Source organism: Hylobates moloch, unplaced genomic scaffold (genome assembly GCF_009828535.3).
Source record: "Hylobates moloch isolate HMO894 unplaced genomic scaffold, HMol_V3 SCAFFOLD_13, whole genome shotgun sequence".
NCBI classification, from domain to species: Eukaryota; Metazoa; Chordata; class Mammalia; order Primates; family Hylobatidae; genus Hylobates; species Hylobates moloch.
In genome coordinates, this window is record NW_026652288.1 from 89358604 (window position 1) to 89380677 (window position 22074).

At 39.4% G+C, this 22074-nt stretch overlaps 1 protein-coding gene across 15 annotated transcripts in view; it reads right to left on the bottom strand.

Annotated features, from left to right (window-relative positions):
- Positions 1-22074, bottom strand: part of PEX5L (peroxisomal biogenesis factor 5 like) — a 789103-nt gene that overhangs the window by 42235 nt on the left and 724794 nt on the right. For all 15 annotated transcript variants that reach the window (XM_058427079.1, XM_058427077.1, XM_058427076.1 and 12 more), the window contains one exon: positions 18643-18738. In XM_058427079.1, the coding sequence (XP_058283062.1) occupies positions 18643-18738 (96 nt within the window). The remainder of the gene's footprint in view (positions 1-18642; positions 18739-22074) is intronic.

Consider the following 22074-nt stretch of genomic DNA (forward strand, 5'->3'; position numbering starts at 1 on the left):
GAAGTAATAGGATCTGATGTACACTTCGAGAAGAGACTCGGAGTGCTGTGGTGAGAGGGGACTCTAAGGGAGCAAGACTGAAAGCTGGGAGACAAAGTAGGAGGCCATAGCAGTGGTTCAGGCCAGAGATGCTGCTGGTATGGATTAAGGTATGAGTTGGGGGATGATAGAGGCGGTTTGATTCCATTAGTTTGGAGGTCTTTCCAACAGGACCTCCTGCTGCATTAGCTGGGAGCCTGTAGGAAACGGCAGGGCATCATCCAGGACTGCAGTGTGAGAAGATCATGGTGCTATTATTGAACTGGGGTAGGGACTGGTGTGAGATGGAAAATTAAGAGCTCGCTTTTAGATATGTTAAGTACACAATGAATATTAGACACCCAAGTAGCAGTATCAGTAGGCAATTAGATATTCACTCAATTTGGGATCTCTGAGGAGAGGTCAATATTGAAAAATCAGATTAAGAGCCATCAGGATATTTAAATCTATGGGACTGAAAGAGATGGCTAAGAAGAAAAAGCAGATGGAAAAGAGATACAAGTGGGGGAGACAGAAAAGGAGACTGGGAACGCATGGCCAGTGAGGTGGGAGAAAAACGAGTATCTACCACAACCCATTGCTTGGCACAGAGCCCACATTCCATACCAGTCTGCTGACGAAAGCTTGAATGATTCAGTTTCTGCCTCCTCTGCCTGCTTCTTCAGCTGATCTCCCACCACCCCCCGCCCCATTCTGCTTTCTAACCACACACTCATCTGCACGTCTGTACATTTGCATGTATTCTTCCCTCTGCTTCAAATGCCTTCTCTTTCCATTCCACTTCCACTCTCTGTTCCAAATGTGTGTGTGATGCCTGTTTTTCCCTCAAGTATTGGTTCCTATGGGAAACCTTCTGTCTCTGCCAGGCCAGGTGAATCCCTTCTATAGGCACTCAGAGGACCAGGTGCTTACTTGTGTTAATAGTACTTAATATATTACATTAAGATTCTTAATTATCTTTATGTTCTACCAGATTCTGAGCAAGTTCAAGGCAGAGATGGTGTCTCTTATTTCAACATCTCTCATGCCTAACATAGGGTCTGATAGACAATAGTCACTTAACTATAATGCTATATAAACAAATGAATGCCTGTTTAAATTTTGGGAGATTTTAATTCATTCAACTTCTTAAAGTACTTGAAGTTGTTTTCCCTCACATATGTATTACACTCAGATTCTATGAACAGTTTACTACTGCCTCATTTATCAACCCAGAACAAGGTGGCACAACATGATCAGAGCTTCCTATTTTGTGCATATTTTACTGAAACAGGAGGTGCCTTCTGTATGTGTCACCTACATATTTCATACAGGAAAAACCTCCTTCAACAGGGCTTTAGAAATGTATCAATTTCACCACCATAAATTAGATGTCACTGGTAGAGATGAGATAAATAGCATACAGCATAGTTCAAGTCATGTCATAAATGTTCCTTGGCAGTCAGCATACTTTAGTGGATTTATGTAAAATGCTCCTGTTCCTTTGAAAATACTCCAAAGGTCCTGCAAAAATCATGAAGTGGCCCAACAAACTGGAATAATTTTACTGGATCACAATGCTGCTCAACTGATCTCATTTTAACAATGGGGCAATATTATACATGCACCAACTTGTCAAAGCTTCTGCCTTCTAGCCTGCTGCTGCTAAGGTACAGGTGTAACACAGCTGTGATGTGGAACCAAGTCTTCCCATGCAGTCAGATTGAGTCAGGGCTCTGTCATCAAAGCTCTGTAACTAGGACGGGTAGCTGTTTCTAGTTTCATTTGCAAATGAATGGACACAGCAGAATGTCAGAAGGGTTCACATCGAATGGTCATAAATATACGAAGAACAAATTTAGCACTCTGCAGAGCTAGTGTTAAGAGCTAAAACAGGAAACTATTTAATAAAAATTTTAAAAGAGGGCTTATGTTTATGTCATTCATCCTTCCTGAATCTTGGTACAATTATAAAGAGCATAAAACCATATTTTAATAAATATTTTATAAATATTTTTATCAATAGAACAGTATGTAGAGTCATTTTATTGAACCTTGAGCATCTACCCAGAATATGCTTTGTAACGTGTCCCTTGTAATTGGTTTTGTTGAGACCTGTTAACTTCAATAAATATACTAAAGAGGGCAGGAAGACCACTGAAGAGTGATAGAGAAAAATCTGAGGAAACTAAGGAAAGGACCATCAACAGCAACAAAATTAAAGGATGAACATACATTGTCCTCAAGAACCTCACAGGACATAGATTTAGGAATGATTTTTGGCAGAAATTGGAAAACATACTCTGGGCAATACAGCAAAGAGAAATCCTGCATTTCCGCCTTACTTGGAAGGGGACTTGTTAGGTAAAGATTTGGCAATGAGAGAATTTAGTTAGGAGTGAAAAACAACTGAAGCTGGTGATGTAAGTTCATGCAAGGAACTCAATCACAAATCCAATCATACTAGATGTTCTCTTTTCCCATCATGGCTTAAATTACTGGAGGAGAAATTTAGATTAGACATAAAGAAAATATATTCTGATTGAAACGATTGCAAGACATAGAAATGGGTTACCTAGGAAAGTTTTGGAATATTCTTTCTTAGTGATTACTAAAAGAAGAACTGACACTCAGGGCTGGCCCTAGGCAAAAGTGAAGAATCACAGACTCACAGATCATCACGGCAGGACAGCCTTAGAAATCATTGAGTCCAGAGATTCCCAAACTTGTCTGCACATCAAATCACCTGAAGATCTTTTCAGAATTCCAAAGCCCAGGTACAACCAGGACCCAACTAAATCACAATCTCTGGGGATGGGACACAGGCATCAAGATTTGTGGAAGCTCAGCAGGTAGTTCCAATGGCAGCTGGATTTGGGTATCATGATGTAGTCTAATGGTCTCATGTTATAGATGAAGAAACTGAGGCCTGCAGAGGGTAAGGGACTTTTCTAAGACTGCTGCGGCAGCAAGTAGTGGAGAACTAGAACCTATTTCCTGACCCTGATCTAATACACAAGGCATGTTTTAAGAAAACAAGCAAACAACATACTTTATAAAATTAATATGTTGTCATTATAGGTAATTTTTTTAAAATATGGAAATTGTCAATGAAAAATAATTATTCAATCTCACCATCCAGAGATAAATTATTAATCACTGTTGATACTTTTGCATTTCCTTCTACTTTTTCCCCAAGGTTCTTATGTACTTTTTAATTTTTGTAAAAGGTCAGCCCTTATGGGAAAGGCTTTCTGGGAGGCTATAGGTACAGACAGTGCTTGGGGATACTGGGCCACATATCTATCTACCTTTGCTTCCCCTTCCTCCCATGGACACGCAGCATGAGGTCCCATCTTTCCTGACACCTGCATGTAGCCTGATAATTAAATGGGTTCAGGATGGATTATGCAAGTTCTTCCTGAGTAATGAGGCAGAGACCAGGTGTAAAAGGCCTCCTTTGCAGAGGTGGTGTCAACCAAAGTTGTACACCCATATTCAGGTCTCTGGGACCAGAGGAAGCTAGACTGAGAAGCTGCATCTGCTTCTGCTCATGTGACCACTTCACTTCCATTATGCTCCAGATCCTTGCCTAAATAAATCCAGAACCCTAACTTTACAGTGGTCTGTATATATTTGAGTGCGTGTGTGTATGTGTGTGTGTGTTCTCATCCATTTCAGGCAACCTGAAGGATGCAAAGCAGTTATTTAGAATGGGGTCATGTCTTTATTACTTGACGCAAATAATCACTGCGATTTGGTGGATCCGTAAAATGAAACTTCCCTGATGAAAGAGATAACTCTAATTTTGAAGACCATATTGTATTGTTGCTACCTGGCTAGTTAAAACTTCAATCTAATTTATGAGGTGACTCTTAAATCTGATTCCTATAATTCAGTGTCGATTCATGATAGGTAGGAAACAAATGCTTTAGCATCAAAAATAGCTCATTTTGGAAAGGAAGACTGTCTTTAGAAGACCAAATGAGTCATAGACAAGGAAGCGGTTAACTTCAAATGCATATTTTGGCCGGGCGCGGTGGCTCACGCCTGTAATCCCAGCACTTTGGGAGGTAGAGGCGGGCGGATCATGAGGTCAGAAGATCGAGACCATCCTGGCTAACACGGTGAAACCCCGTCTCTACTAAAAATACAAAACAATTAGCTGGGCGTGGTGGCGGGTGCCTGTAGTCCCAGCTACTCGGGAGGCTGAGGCAGGAGAATGGCGTGAACCCAGGAGGCAGAGCTTGCAGTGAGCCGAGATCGTGCCACTGCACTCCAGCCTGGGCGACAGTCTCAAAAACAAAACAAAACAAAACAAAATTAAATAAATAAATGCATCTTTCTCCAGTGTGTTCTTTATTCACTTTGGAGGCTACATAAATATCTTTAATAAATACCCTGCTATCATTACAGAAACATACCTAAGTTTAACTCACCCAGATTGGTCATACTTATTCTGTGAAAATTAAATCTTTTTTTCACATTTACGTTTAAAAATAGTGTGATCTATCTATTTCTCTTCTGTAGCCAGATCAGATATCTAATCCTGTACATCTTTGCATAGTCACTTCATCGATGTGAAGGACAGGGATTCACCCCTTTTATGTGGCTACTCCAGCTTTTTGATGTGGGAAACAATTTGTGTCTAATAATCCAATAATCCAATATAGTTTGATTTTTTTGGGCTTGACTTGAGGTTATTTATTCATTTTTTACTCTTTTGATACAAGGTAACCAAGAAAGGATATCCCTATAAGTGTTTTATTCTCAGGTTTTACCATATAACTCAGCTTTTTACAGGAAATCACATACATATCCAATTATTTGCTTGTGGCTCATGCATGGTATAAATAATTTCTGGGTATGTTTTAATACTCCACTGCACTTCCCTTAGTCTCTTGCCATGCCTCCAATTCTCTCAGTCCATTAAAGGCAGCTCTGCCCTTGTCACTGACTGCTGGATATTTCAAAGAATATCAAGTAATTTTAATATAAATTAAAACAGATTAATAAGAAAAATCTGAGATAAGGAAAGAAAAACGTATTTCCAACCAAATTCCAAGTTCAGATAATTTCTAGTACTGTTTACTATCTGAATTCAGAGTTTCCTTCTTCTATCAACAACTCCAAGGAAAAGTGCAAATGTGGTTCCTAGTTCTGCCTGCCAATAATCAGCAACATATATTTGTTTCCAAGTCCCTTAACATCTCTGGATTTCAGCCCCTTCTCTGCCATGATGGGTTGGGCCCTATAAATCCCTGGTATGAGGCCCAAACTTTAACATGGCCTGTGACATTTCACAGGACAGTACCAGAGGTTCCAGAGAAGACCTCTGGGGATGTCATTAACATCTATGATGGGCCAGGCGCGGTGGCTCATGCCTGTAATACCAGCACTTTGGGAGGCTGAGACGGGCAGATCACCTGAGGTCAGGAGTTTGAGACCAGCCTGGCCAACATAGTGAAATGCTGTCTCTACTAAAAATACAAAAATTAGCCAGGCATGGTGGCGGGTGCCTGTAATCCCAGCTACTCGGGAGGCTGAGGCAGCAGAATCACTGGAACCCTGGAGGCAGAGGTTGCAGGGAGCCGAGATCTCACCACTGCACCCCAGCCTGGGTGACAGAGAGAGACTCTCTCAAAAAAACAAAAAAAATCTATGATAGTTTTTAAAATTTGTTATTGATACATAATAGTTGCACATTTTTATGAGGTATATGTGATGTTTTGTAGATGCATACAATGTGTAACAATCAAATCAGGGTAATTAGGCTATCCAACACCTCACACACTTACCATTTCTTTGTGTTGAGAACATTTCAAATCTTCTAGCTATTTTGAAATATACAATAAATTATTGTTAACTATAGTTGCCCTACTGTGCCATTAAACACTAGAACTTATTCTTTCTATCTCACTATATTTTTGCACCCATCAACCAACCTCGTTTCATCACCCCCACCACCTCCCCAGCTGTGATGGTTAATTTTATGTGTCAACTTGACTGGGCCATGGAGTGCTGAGGTATTTGCTTCAACATTATTTCCGGGTGTGTTTATGAGGGTATTTCTGAATGAGCCTAGCATTTGAATCAGTAGACTGAGTAAAGCAGATTGCCCTCCCCAATTGGAAGAGCATCGTTCAACCTGTTGAGGGCCTTAATAGAACAAAAGGTAGAGAAAGGGAGAATTTACTCTCTCTACCTGGTTGCTTGAGCTGAGACATTGGTCTTCTCCTGCCCTCAGACTTGGTCTTACACCATCAGCTCTCCTGGTCCTCAGGCCTTCAGATTTAGACTGAGCTTACACCAAAGGTTCTCCTGGTACTCAGTCGGACCTTTGGACTCAGACTGGAACTACACCCCAAACTCACCAGGGTCTCCAGTATGCAAATAGCAGATCTTGAGACATCTCAGCCTCCACAATTGTGTGACCCAATTCCTGATAATAAATCTAAATATGGAGATTCATATAGAGATCTACATATGAAGATTTCCCTCTCTCTCTCCCTCTCTTTCTCCATGTGTGTGTATATATATATGTATATCCACCCACCCCACCCAACAAATAGGAGATATGTCTGTCTGTATATATTGATATATCTCCTATTGGTGATATAGTGTGATATTGGATGGGGTGGGTGGATATATATGTGCATATGTATTTATATATAGATATCTGTATATATTGATTGATATATAGATATCTGTACATTGATTGATATACAGATATTGATATACAGCTATATCTCTTCTTGGTTCTGTTTCACTGGAGGACCCCGACTAATATAAGATATAAGGTACTGGTAACTGATCACCTGTAAGGAAGAGGTATAACGGGTTGCCCTCATGGAAAAGGATTATTCTCTTAATCAATAGGAAGTATTTATTTATTAAACAGCTATGTACCCAGCATATTAAAGCATATCATATGAATAAAGTCAAATGAATAATGGAAATTCAAGATGTCTCTTTGCCCACAGGGAGTTTACCAACTTTCCACTGAACCCTGAATGGTTGTGTATTTGATGTTCTACATATTAAACCAATAAGCAGCTTAAGTGTTTTTAGTCAGAAAAGAGGATTTAGTCATTCAGTATTTTGATTTTACTTTATAAAAGGTTTCTTTTTTTGAGACAAGTTTTATTTTTTTTGAGACAGGTTCTCTCTCTATTGCCAAGGTGCAACAAACAGGACTCCCTGCAGCCTTGACTTCCTGGGTTCAAGTGATTCTCCCACTTCAGCCTCCCAAGTAGCTGGGATTATCTGCATCACCACGCCTGGCTAACTTTTAGATTTTTTGTAGAGACGGGGTCTTGCCATATTGCCCAGGCTGGTCTTGAACTCCTGGGCTCAAGCAATTCTTCTGCCTTTGTGTTCCAAAGTTTGGGTAAAAAATTTTTTAATAAAAACCAGAATAAGCAGATAAGCTTTACTGACTTGAATATAGAACTAAAGATCAAAACTATTTTAACCCCTGGCTTCACTGTAAGGCAAAAATAAAGTGTGTAACCTGCAGATCTCATTATTGTTCCTTTTCAATAAACAATGAGTAACAGTATTCAATGCTACAGAAAATTTTATAGAATACTGACGATTGATTTATACAGTGCAGCACTGCTAAGAAAAATATAGGATTTTGAGCATTCAACAGAAATAAAATTATGTTATTCTTCCTACAGAAACAAAAATTTGGCTGGGTGTGGTGGCTCATGCCTGCAATCTCAGCACTTTGGAAGGCCGAGGTGGGCAGATCACTTGAGCTCAGGAGTTCAAGACCAGCTTGGGCAACATGGCAACATCCCATCTCTACAAAAAATATAAAAATTAGCCAGGCATGGTGGTACATGTCTATAGTCCCAGCTACTCAGGAGGCTGAGGTGTGAGAATTGCTTGAGCCCGGAAGGAGGTGAGGCTTCATTGAACTGAGATCATGCCACTGAACTCCAGCCTCGGTGCCAGAGTGAAACCTTTCTCAAAAAAAAAAAAAAAAAAAAAAAAAAGAAAAAAGAAAAGAAGAAAAAAAGTTAATAGCAACTGCTCTCAACAGTAAAATAAATGTGTGCATGTGACAGAGAAACAGAAAGAGAGATGGTTTCTAATATTCCCACAACTCAAAGTTTATTTAGAATATCAGAGCTGGAAGGGCCCTGGGGCAGAAACTGCTCATTGCCAATCAAAATGCTCTCAAACTGTGGTAATTGAACAGTGGCCATTTCTCAGCTTCCCTTGCAGTTTGGGGTAGGGGTCAGTGGGGATGGTGGTGCTGTGGTGTGCTTGACAAAGTCCCTGCCAATGGCGTGTGAGGAGATGGGATCTGAGTCAGAGCTTTTAGGAAAGTGGAACTGCCTCCTCAAGCTCTTTCTTCCCTGCATGGAATGGAGCAAGAATCGACCATGCAGATGAGGATGACACCCTTGAGGATGGAGGAGAAAGAAGTTACAAGGAACAGGGGACCCTGGATAATGGCATGGGGTAGATCTTCCTGCTAGTTTGGGACTTTTATTGCACACAGAAGAAATAAACTATCTTGTTTGAGCAATTGCATTTTTGGGAATCTTTTATAGCTATTAGTGTTACCCTAAGTAATAAATGGACCTCAAGAATCATCAATACCAGTTTCCTAAACTTTACAACTTTTGTCATTTCTGCACTTTATTGCTATTTATACAATGTATTTTGTAATTAATACAGTTCTTTTACTTACATAGGCAAAATCTACTTAAGCCTTGCCTAAATTATGTCTGTGAAATCACCAGTTTGAAGTGCTAATTATATTTTTAAACATATATGAAAATAAATGCACAATTATTAAAATAAAATGTTCATCTGTTTTCCATCTGATCTCATAGTACATGAAATCCAATTTAATTTCAACCACACATTTTACTAATGAAAAAGCTGCGGCCCAAATGCCATGTTTTCAAAATTAGACTGAAGACCTACATCTAGTTTGAGACTTTTTCCAAATACCTTATTATGCTACTTTCCTTTTTCTTGTAAGTTTAACATGTGATTCCTGGGCACAAAGCCTTCCAAGAAATGATTCAAACTACTTGCAAGCTACTGTCTCATTGGTGTTTAGAGACTCTCTTTGAAGAGAAAAGAGTAAAAGTTATTGTCCTGGACATGCCAATGGACAAACAGAAGCACAGAGCAGTCTGTAACTCCTCTGTCTCGGATAGAGTTTATGTCTTTTCATGTTCACTTTCTTCTTCATTTATTTGCCTGGTAAGTATGGATTGATGAGATCACGTCCAGATTGCAGATCTTGGATTTCTCAGATTCAAAGTTAAGGGAATTTTCCAAACTACTTTTTGGTCTGGAGGTAGTCTACAAATCTGATAGTCTAGAAGACTTATCTGTGAATAACTAATGTTTTGTTAGAATGGGTCAAGTTAAATATTTTTATTACTTTAGGATTTACATAGTAGATATCAAAAAGAAGTAAAAGGATATGGTAATTACCCATAATTCTGACCTTAAAAATTTAGAGATAGACTGTAAGTCCCTCTTTTTTAACTGATCACTTACTCATAAATTTATCTAAGACTATCTTGCCTTATACTTTTTTTTGTTTTTTGATGGGAGTTTTGCTCTTGTTGCCCAGGCTGGAGTGCAGTGGCGTGATCTTGGTTCACTGCAACCTCTGCATCCTGGGTTCAAATGATTCTCCTGCCTCAGCCTCCCAAGTAGCTGGGATTACAGGCAGGCACCATCATGCCTGGCTAATTTTTGTACTTTTAGTAGAGACAGGGTTTCACCATGTTGGTCAGGCTGGTCTCAAACCCCTGACTTCAGGTAATCCACCCACCTCGGCCTCCCAAAGTGCTGGGATTACAGGTGTGAGCCACCGTGCCTGGCCTTATCTTGCCTTATACTTTTATCCTTACCCTCTCTCAGCATTCATTGCAAGTCATTCTACCATTATTCTTAACTATGCTTCATGTTGTTTTTGGAAGTAAAATTTTATTTGTTTAAAACAGAAGAAAATCTAATCAATGTGAGAGCAAAGGGACTTTTGCCATTTTCCCAATGAACTCACAACATATGATTTATCTACATTTGACTTGTGAAGGATGTTAGCTAACATGACAAACCAAGCTCTAGGAAATCTCTATTTTAAGCAGTTAACTTCAAGATTTCTTTAATAGTGTCCAAAGAATGTTTTCATACATTATCAGAAGATTTTCTCCTTTTTGGATACTGAATCTAAGTTAGAATGGTTTAAGGAATGTTTAATGCATTAATTCCTTCCACTTCAAAGAGGTAATACTGTCATAGCAAGCAAAAGAAAATTTGAGGAGGTACTAGAGATGGATCTTCTTGCTAGGAGGGCACCCAAGTTAGCAGTTTCTTATATAATCCTATATTAATGAAAGCAGTTCAAGAACGGCCTACAATTTTGTTCAATCACTTAATATTTCTGAGATGCCTATCAGACCTATAGTATATACAATGGGAATAATTTCAGGCAAGAACAAAATTTCTATATGGAAAGCACTTTTGAGTTTATGTCATTGAAGCTGGGTTTAGCTGTTGTGTTGTTTTGAGTATGGCATCTGTTAGTTAAAGTTAAAGAGAAACAAAGAAAGCTACTGTCAGCCTGTTTGGGCTGGTATAACAAAAATTCCATAAACTGGGTGGCTTATAAACAGCAAACATGTATTTCTCATAGTTCTGGAGGCTGAGAAGTCTAAGATCAAGGAGCTGGCAGATTAGGTGTCTGGTGAGGGCCTGGTCTTCATTGAAAGTGCTTTCTTGCTCTATCCTTACATGTTTGTAGGACAAACAAGCTCCCTCAGATCTCTTTTATAAGGGCATTTTCCACCCTCATGACCTAGTCACTTCCCAAAGGTCCCATCTCTTCATACCATCTCACTGGGGATTAGGCTTCAACCTATGAATGCTAAAGGGACACAACATTCATACCACAGCAATCACTTGTATTTCTAGAAAAGGAATTACTAGTTAGCAGTAAACTTTTTCACTGCCCATGTTCTTATAACAGTAATTACCAATTTGCCATGATTTTTCATAAAATGCTGTGGGAGGCAATGTTAGCTTGAAGCCTGAAGAGAGGCTATCTTGATGGTTGTGTCCTCTGCGATAGGACATATAAATGGAAGGTTAGAAAGCTGCTTTCAATGAAGATTGTCATGAAGAGACATCTAGGAGCTTTGCAGAAGAAAAGCAAAAGTCTCCAACCAGATCCTTGGTGAAGGCCTGAATGTCCCCTAAGGAACATGGACTGTTACAAAAAAGGTTTTCATTCATTCTCCTTTAGGGATCAGAGAGGACAAGCTCAGAACCAGCTAGATAGTAGGGGAATAGTTTGAAAAATTCCCATCCAGAATGAATGAATACATTGTTTCTGCGCTACAAGGGTAATTTCCCAATTTTGGGAGTATTAAATGGTGTTAGGAATGGAGATGAGGAAGAGAGTAGTGGAATGGGATGAGGCTGGGGAGTGTGAGGAGTAGTTATCGAATGCTGCTTAACAAATCACCCTACACTTAGCAACTTCAAGAAACACACGTTTACTATGTCGCACTGTTTCTGAGGGTCAGGAATTAGGGAGTAGCTTAGCTGGATGGCCTGACCTGGGGTCTCTTACGAAGGTGGAATTAAGCTGCTAGCTGGGCCTGCAGTCATCCCAAGGTAGGGTCTGGAGAATCCATTCACAAGATAGCTCCCTCATGTGGTATGGACAGGAGACCTCATATGGGCTGCCAACGGTCTGCATGATGTGGTAGCTGGGTTTACCCCAGAGTGAGTGATTGAGAGAAAGAGCAGGGAGGAGGCCACAGTATATACAATGACCTAATCTTAAAAGTCACACACCATGACTTCCACTTTATTCTATTTATGAGAAGTGAGTCACTAAGTCCAGCCCACACTCAAGAGGAAGAGAATTAAGCTCCCATATTTTGAAGGCAGTATCAAATAATTTGTGGACATGTTAAACTATCACAAGTAAGGTTTCATGTAAAGCTAAAGAAAAGAGAAGTGGGGGACGAGAAGAGTCAGAGCTCTAGAATTTAAAGGTCTTGGTAGAATTTAATAGTCTCAATTAATTTGCGAGAAGGATGTAAGGATATGCTTCCTGTTCTTGCCTCTGATGACTGAACTGTACTCTCCTTTGTCCATACATCCTCATTTTTTCTCATTTACATATTTCATTATTCTTTTAAAAAAATTTGCTCATAAGAATACCTCCTCAGGGCAAAAGTAGAGCTGTGAAAACATTGCTTAAAAGGCAAAAAACAAGCATTATAATAATATTAGAGCTAAGCAGAACGTGATTTTGAATCTAGGGGGAAAAGTTCATCCTTTGTTAGTCGGTCAGTAAGTTAGTCATATATCTTAAGCACTCACTAGTGAAGAGATGTTTAGATGAAATAAATGCATTAAAATAATAAACTGTTAATTTGTTCATTGATTTATCCAGTAAAAATTTGCACCAGACTCCATGGTAGGTGCTGGGAACATAAAGAAGGATGAATAAAGAAGGAAGTCACAATCTGGTATGGGAGATCGACATGAAACCCATAATAACTATATCACATGATAAGCTATACTTGAGTGATCGCCTGGTTTGTTTTTATCTGTGATTCTTCACCTTAATTACTCCTTAAGGACAGAATTGATCTATTCAATTCTCTTTACTAGCACCCAGCACAGTGCCTGGCCCATAGAAGGAGCTAAGGCATGTCTGATGAATGTGTTGCTAAATCCAATGTATTCTAAATGTTGCAGCACTTAGAGAGACTAGCTAAACACAAAACCAGATTCCGGCTGGCTCTCTTTCCCTTCCTGCTAACGCTGATGAAGGAGGTATTTTTGGCTTGTGGTTGCAGTGTGCTGACTTCTTACATGACCTTCTCTCTCCTCTGCAGATGAAGCATAGTTCTCCGTAGGAATCTCCACTCCTGGGAGGCAGCTTTGGGTCTCACTGAGCTCTGGGAGCTCCTTCGCAGTTTCTCACTCCTGTGCCTCCCTGTGCATCCTTCCTAGGGACCTAGTGGACAGTGCATTTAGGCTGCTGGCTGTAAGGAAAATCCAGGAGGAAGCACAGAGGAAGCTCCTCTCTCTTTTGTTCAGGGAAGATGCGTTTTATTTTTTAAGCCCAGAATGGGAGTATCTATCTCTGTCCTAAAATTACAATATTTTTGGCAGAGATAATTTTTCTTTCTTTCTTCCTTTCTTCCTTCCTTTCTTTCTTTCTTTCTTTCTTTCTTTCTTTCTTTCTTTCTTTCTTTCTTTCTTTCTTTTCTTCTTCTTCTTCTTCTTCTTCTTCTTCTTCTTCTTCTTCTTCTTCTTCTTCTTCTTCTTCTTCTTCTTCCTCTTCTTCTTCTTCTTTCTTCTTCTTCTTCTTTTTGGAGGTAGGGTCTCATTCTGTCATTCAGGCTGGAGTGCAGTGGCATGATCAGGGTTCACTGTAGCCTCTATATTCTGGGCTCAAGCGATCCTCCCACCTCAGCCTCCTGAGTATCTGGGATGACAAGTATGTGCCACCATGCCTGGCTAATTTTTCTATCTTTTTGTAGAGATGAGGTTTCACTTTGTTGCCCAGGCTGTTCTCAAACTCCTGGGCTCAAGCGATCTGCCGCCCAGGAGTTTGAGACCAGCCTTGGCAATATGGTGAAACCTCACCTCCCAGAGGACTAGGATTACAGGCATGAGGCACCACACCAGACTTGATCTTTCGATACAATGTTAAGATATGGAGGAAAAGATCCTCACCTATATAAGGCTTAGCTAGAGCTAAGAGTTCAACGTGAGCTTGAGGAATGACAGTCTTTGCACATAAACAGGTTCCCAGGTCATTTACTACAAACAATAAATGTTCATGTGGTTTTAGTTGTCTTTTCTCCAATAGTGGATAATGTATTTTAGGGCACTTCAGCTAAAAAATTAGTCGATTTGCACATTTCCAGGTATTAATGTAAGTAAAAATGAGTTCATACCATCTAAAATACAAAATATGTCCAATGTTACTGGCAAGATTGGTTGGAGCCTGCATTCTTATAAATGTGTCTCTCTGACTGACATCAAGACCAAGACAATTACAGAGGACACTGCAGCCCAGTCCCAGGCACAAATCTGTATGCTTCGGGCAGAATTGTTTTATGTCAACTATTAAAATGGAGATACCATTATGTTGGAAGGTTATATGGCACTTTATATACAATAATAGATAGTTGAGAAAAAGCGTTACCCATAGAGAGTGATTAACATTAATTAATGAATGAATTTCATTCATCCATCCATTCAGTCAGCAAATATTTATTGATTATTCGTAGGTAACAGACATTGTTCTAGATATTAGGGTACAGTGGTAAATAAGAGACAAGGCCTCTTTTCTCATGGAGGCTGCATTTTTAAAGTAGGAAGACAGATTATAGACAGATAAATAAAAACAAATAAGAAAAGACCCAGTGATAAATACTAGGATGAAAAACAAAGGCCTAGGTGATGCAATGGCAATTGAGTGATCAGGTTCAGCTTTTCTGAGGCATTGGCAATCCAGCTACAATTTGAATGGCAAGAAGGAAGCTGCCACCTGAAGATTGGAGGAAAGAGTGTTCCATATAGACAGAAGAGAAGGTGGGGACAGTGGGCAGTAAACTTGGGTGTGGGAGAGGAACAGAGAGAAAGGCAGAAGCCAATATACCTGGAGCTCAGTAAGGGGACTGAGAAGCAGAAGAAAGAGTGGAGAGGTGGCCAGGTGCCGATCATGAGGCAGGATGATAACAAAACATGGAATAGAATGTAAAATAGGAAGAACATTGGAATCAGACGATATAAAAATATAAGGCAGAGATTTTGGAAAAATTCAACTTCCTCCAGGCATGATTTTCATCTGGAGCTTACTAGTATTTAAAATTGCCTCTGATGAAGGCAATCTGCATCACCATTCTTTGTCTTGAAATAAAGAATAAGACACTTTTAGTCCTTTTAAGAATCTTATATCCCACTGTAGTGTCTATAACTTACAACTTTCCCCTTGATTATCAACATAATACACTTTATGAAAGAACATTTGGAAAATACAAATAAGCCAACAGGAGAAGAAAAAAACCATTCCAAATCCAGCCACCCAAGAATAACTATTGTTAACATTTGGGCACAGAATCTGCTATGGTCTGAATGTGTTCCCTCAAATTCATATGTTGAAACCTAACTCCAAAGGTGACGTATTTGGAGGTAGGGCCTTTCAGAGGTGATTAGGTCATGAGGGCGAGGCTGTCATGAATGGGATTAGTGCCCTTATACAAGAGGCCTGAGGGAATTTGTTAGCCTTCTTTGCCCTTCTGCCATGTGAGGACCCAGCAAGAAGGTGCCATCTATGAGGAACGGGCCCTCAGCAGACACCAAATCTGTTGGCAACTTGATCTTGAGCTTTTCAGCCTCCAGAACTGTGAGCAATAAATTTCTACTACTTATAAATGACCATATCTCAGGTTATTTTGTTACAGCAGCTCAAATGGATGAAGACAAACTCTATGTTCATACAATGCAGTGGTTCAGAATACAAACTCTGGAGTCTGGGTGAGAATCGTTGCTTTGCAACTTGCTAAACTTGTTTTGCAACTTGCTAGTTGACTTTCAGTCTATCTTAATTGCTTATAAAATGCCACATAACTGTCTGCAAGGTCTTTAAGCCTCAGTTTTCTCTTCTGAAAAATGGAATAGTAATCTTACTTTCTTCATAGCACTGCTGTGATGATTAAAGGACATAAGCCATGTAATGCTCTTGATTTAGTGCCTCGCACATGGTACATTCTTTAACATGTTACCTATTATGCTATTATCATTTTACAAAGTTGGAATTATACTGTAAAACTTTCCATATATAAACTCCTATTTCATTTATCACTAGACATTTTTAATAGTTACATAGTATTTTGCTATAAGGATATGATATAATTTAGTTAAACTCTGTTATGGGATACTTTGGCTTTTTCCAGATTTTCACTGTTTAATGAAATTCCACAGATAAAATATTGCAATTTTCATGTTACTTCTCTAGGATAAATTCTATGAAGTGGCTGGGTCAATGGGCATAAAAATTTGCAAGTCTCTTCTGAGGCATATTATCATGTCTTCTGCTATGAATTTAGATAATACCCTGGGTAAGAATAATGTCTGGAAATAAATAATCTAAATATGTGTGAAGTTTTGGAGGCATGATTTACCATCAGCTTAATGTAAATACTTTATCTCCTCCTTCTCCACGTGTTCACACACTTTTTTTCTCCACACCTGTTCACACCTTCTGGTGGGCACCCTTCATGCCTTGGGGAAGCTCCCCAGTACCAGGCTTCTGGTTAAGCAACTCTGCTTATAGTTTTCTGATTTTCTGGGAATTCTGTACTTACCATTCTGTTTACTTGAAGACATAAACTCATTGGGTTTTAGTATATTGGGAATCCAAGTCCTTCAACTTACAGGTGATATGAAACTAAAGTAGAATGAACAAGTGGTTTGTCCAAATTAGTCCTGTGGACCATGCTACTGTTAGACTGCTAAGTAATCCTGGATCATTTCTTTATCTTTAGAACCTAGATCAGCAGCCAGTACATGTAAACAGCCAATATGGTTTGCCGAATGAATAACTGCTTGAAGTAACTTAAAGCCTCCTAGGATTTTGTAACCGGAAAGGATCATAGAGGCATGGAAACTGAGGCCTAGATTGGTTAATGAGATGTAGGTAGTTATATAATATTAGTGACAAGTTGGGATAACAACTCAGGTCCCAGTACAGACAGGGAGAAGCCAGGAGATGTGGTTTGCTGGGGTGAGATGGGCATGAAGAGAAAAGATTAATTCTGACTTGCTCTAGAGGGAGTAAAACCAAGACCAAGCAAAACCGCAAGTTGCTGATAGGCCAATTTCAGCATAAGAAAGAACTTTTTGATAATTGTACTGTCCAAAATGGAAATGGATTTTCTTGAAAAGAAGTGAGTTGCCCCTAATTGGAAGTGTTCAAATAAAACAGGGTAATAATTTGTGAAGTGTTTTAATAGAAAAAAATTTTTTGGTTTGTGTGTCTGGTGGGGATAAACAATTTCTAAGGTCTCTATCACAGCTAAGATTAAATGATTTGTGAATATATATATCTTGATAGATAGATATTCTTCCCTTGTTGATCTTTTACTTTGTAATTAAGTCTTTTGAATGTGAATTCATTATCTTTCTCATTACAAATAAGACCAGATACATTTAAATGTCTTTATTTACCCAAGATTCCATGGGTTTAAAATGATTGTTTTAGTGGTATTTCAGTGTGCTACACACAGTAGGAGTTTAAAAGATAAAATTTAAATTAGCTCTTAATTTTGGAAAACCTACATTTAAAGTAAACTGAGCTACAGGCTCCATGCATTTGAACAATTTGATTGAACTCAGCTGGTCTCAACCAAATACATCAGTTGATCACATTCAAGAGCACTAAATATTCATTAGCTTTTTTTTTTTAATTAAAAAATGCTAAAATTAAAAGAAGGAATTTGGGTAGATGGTATTGTGGTGAAATAAAAGTGTTCTCTTATTGGCTTTCTGAATAATAATATGAAATTATGGCTGGAAGTCTTTCCCGGAATTGAAAGAATCCTTTAAATATTAAACTGCAAATATAATTTTATTGTACTTCAAGTATAGGTACTGAAAGACCACGCTTTTAGTGTAATCCTTTCATGCAAATTCTAGGAAGACAAGTCACATAAATGAACCATATTCCAGAAATGCTTTCAATTTTCAAGATTTCATATCCATAATAGAAATGGAGTTTCCAACAAGTTCATAAGTAAGTTCAGTGAAAAGCTCCACTCTCAAACAGCAATCTAGCAAAGCTTTGATGAGTAGCAGAGATAGCATCTGTGATGCACTCTTTTTGAGTCTACCCGGGAAGGAAATGCATTAAAAAAACAGCAAAAGTTGCTTTCTGTTTATTTAGGTTTTTTTTCTTCCCTTTCTTCTTTTTTCCTTCCTTTCCTCCCTCTTCCCTTTTCTCTCTCTCTCTTTCTTATTAGAAGGCTAAATACAGAAATCAATGATCCAAACAGGTATTCATTTGAATTATCAACAATGTTTTGGACATTCTTAACAATAAAATTCGCCCAAGTCAAGATGGACTATCCATTAGCTAGAATATTCCAGCCATGCCCTTTTCTTGCCTACTTAGGAACATATCACACGGGCAGCAAGATCTTCTTTTTCAGACATTGTGCTAGATGCTAGAGAGATAAAAATATAAGGCATGAACCTTGGCCTCACAGACACCTAGCAAATCCATAGCATTGGTTCACCATAGAACCTAGACTAGACTCAGAGTTCTTTCTGATCCAGGACTCCTGACAGTCATTGCTAATCTATCGCTGCATTGGCATAGAGGTAATATATATTTGTCATCCCTGGTGGGAAATCAAATGTTCTCTGGTACATTGATTATACCAGATTCTGTACCAAATAATTGTCTCATTCTGACAATCATAATCATGGCTATTTCATGTCTATAATGTAAGACTCATTTCATTTCTAAATCTTGCTGAAGTTTGATTTTTCAAATGCCACTCTCAGGAGCATGAAACAGAGAAAACTAATTTTAAGAAAAGTTACCTCCACTGCTGCTTTTGCCCTTTCAAACTCTTCTTCTAAGGAGTGGTTTCGAGAAAGTAATGCGCTTCCCCAGCGATGTTCTTTGGTCAGTCGAGCCTGAAATCAATCATACACATAGTGTTGTAATATTAGAATCACATGATATTACAGAAATATACAGGTGCTTTTTCCTTTTCCCATTTCACTTCCCTAGAGTTCAAGAATCATCTGTGATTGATGACATTTTTGGAGTACTGTGCTGGTATGATGTTGCCTAAACTGAGATGCTGTCAAAATGTTTGTGAGCATGCATGCGTGATTCTTCCAACAGTGGGTCTCAGCCCTGGACATATTAAAACCACTCCTCAGGCCTCATCTCCCAAAAATCTTATTTTAGGTGGTCTCCATTCCAGGCCTTGATATCTTAGTTAACCTCTCCAAGTGATTCTGATACGCAGCTAGGATGGGCAATCTCCATTACAAGTCTAGCTTTAGAAATTGATATTCAAGCTTTAGAAACTGATATTCAAGCTTTCAGCTTGTGAGGAAGATCAGCCTCCGGCTAAAAACATAATAGCTGCAGAAATGAAAGTGTGGCTTCCAGGCCTTTCTCCATATGTACACAACAGATCCTCATGCAGAATTCTCTTCCTTTTGCCTTCCCTCTGTTGGCACTGTCTTATGTCTCATTTCTTAGGATATTGCTCTCTATTAAATAATAATGAATCATTTAGATGAAATCATGTCTGATAAGGCCAACTGCTTTGCCACAATTAATAGGCAATGTAATTCATACACATCTTAACTTAGCTAAATGCAAATATTTTCAGAAGACCTTTCCCCAAGAGTCCGCTGTAATTTAAAAAATGTTATTAATTTTTAATTTCACAAAAAATGAATACTTATTTTGAAAAAAATTAATCATGGAAAATAAGAGGTGGACCACTAGACCTTTTTATCTGCAGTTACATAAACATTTAAACACATAATATGTATGGTAATATATACAGTAATGTGTTTCAAAAACATGAAACATAAAAGGCATGCAATTCTTCAATTTTTTCACTCAACAATTTACTTCAGAGAGTTTCCTTTTTTTTTTTTTTTTTTTTTGTTTGTTTTTGGTCTATCTCTGTGCTCCACCAGGGGATCCATGAGGAAAAGAATCTTGTTTGGTAACTTTTGTACTCCCCATGCCCAGCACAGGGCCTGACAAGTGATGAGTGCCCACATATGCCTAAGGGCTGCAGGATAAGGTACGCACTGAGACACAGCTAGGCCTTGAGGAATAGGAGGAGATGGGCTTGAAATGAATTTCCCCAGTCCCCGTTATTATAGAGTGGAGGAGGGGTAAGGAGGGTGACTTCTTGGTATGTGTGTTAGATCTCTCTGTAGCAGTGATGCTTAACCTTGGCTTTCCGTGGGAATTACTTCAACAGGCCTGGGCCCCACCCCAACCAATTAAGTAAGAAACTCTGGGGGTGGGGCCCGGGCCTTTGATGTTTGAAAAGCGCCTCTGGTAATTCTGAAAAGCAGTCATGGTTTGAAAACCACTGTTTTACAGCAAAACTTTCCTCTTCACACAGCACTTGCCCTCCATAGAGCTCAGCTGCTCTTCAGTCGTTTCTCTACCATTGTTGGTCCTGAAGGGGACCCCCCTCTTCTACTGTGACACCATAGTACTACCAGACACTGCTCTGAGTAATTTAGACATTATAATTTATTTTGCTCTTTTGGCAACTTCATGAGGTAGGTATTATCAACTCCATTTTCAAGATGATGATGTTGAGATACAGAGAGCTTAATTCACTTGCCCAAAGTTATACAGCTAGTAAGTGGCAGGGCTGGTACTTCAAGGCCATGCTCATAATCACTGTTCTACACTGCTTCTCCAAGGAGGCTGTGCTCACCTAGCCATGCTAGGAAGACAGAAAACACAGAAAGGCTGCCCCTGGGGGGCCGTTGCATGGGTGAGGAGTCAGCAACGAAGCCCTTAGAATACTGTGGATTGCAAGCAATGATGAAGTAATGATGACCGTAAACAACAGTGTTAGTCTGTTTTGCTTTAATAAATGTGGAACGTTTATTTATTAAAACATTAATTTATGTTTCCTCCTCTTTGTTGGGAATACTTCTGTATCCTCGGTATCTCCTAGCAGGCAGTAGGTGCTCCATAAGTAGTCAATAAATAGTTGTTGAAAATATGCTGTCAGTGAATAGATGTGTGAATGAATTAAAGATATTTTCTCTTCTTAGCCCCAGAAGGTGTTCTCAGTCAATGCTCTCTGTTCAATCCAGGAGGCTAAGGGGGAAGTTATAGGAGACTGAGAGGGGTCTTGTTTTTTGTCCTGGATCTGGAGTGGCAGAGGTCTGTGCTAGCAAGGTCCTACTGCCTGGGCTTTAGAAGTGGGCAACGGCAGCTGAATGCCGGAGGGGGCTGCCAAGGAAAATGCAAGGCCCACAGGCAGCACAGGGGTGAGGTGCCTACAGGGGTGCCTGTGGTCAGAAGATGGAAGGGTGGTGGGGTACCTCTGGGCTTCCAGGAGCATCAGCTCCTCACTGTTGGGTTGGCCACGCTCACGGGCCACCATGAACAAGTAGCCTCCCTTCTCTAGGCCCCATGAAAGCTACTACCTCTTCCTAACCCAGACACCTGACACAGGGAGGGTGACCTGAAACATAAAAGTGAAGCCAACTATCATATCATCCTGGCAAGTAGGGTCTTAGAGCCAAATTTAATATCAGTAAATAAAAATAATAAGACATTTCTTGTACTCCAGGGTTGTGGCAGCCAATTTACACTCATTGCAAAAGCAAAAGAACTTGTGACAGAAAAATGTATGCCCAACTTTGAAAGAGGCAAATTGAGGTTGCGTGATTTCTTGATATCATGTGAGAGAATTTTCTAAATCTTCTTGATCCTTGTATTAGCTTCTTAGGGCTGGTGTAAGAAATACAAACTATCACAAACTGGCTGACTTGAAAGGACAGAAATTTATTCTCTCAATGTTCTGGAGACTAGAATTCCAAATCAAGGCATTAGCAGGGCCACGCTCCCTCTGAAGGCTCTGGGGGAGAATTTGCACCACGTCTCTCCCAGTTCCTAGTGGCTTCAGGCATTCTTTGGCTTATGACTGCGTCACTCCATGTTGCCTCCTCTTCTCTCTGAAAACTCCATCTGCCTTACTCTTATGAGGTACATGTGGTTTCATTTAGGGCCCACCCAAATAGTTCAGGAAAGCCTCCTTCTCCAGAGACCTGTAATTTAATCATGTATTTTGCTATACCTGGCCACCATTCAGCCAACTACAACCCTGATCTGACACTTTTGGGCCACAATATATTCGATGAACAAAGATAAGCAAATATAAAGGGGAAGATAGTTCACAACCTTTTAGGATTAAGTCGTTAGGATGCTGCAACCTAGTAGAGATGTTAACTCCAACGGTGATA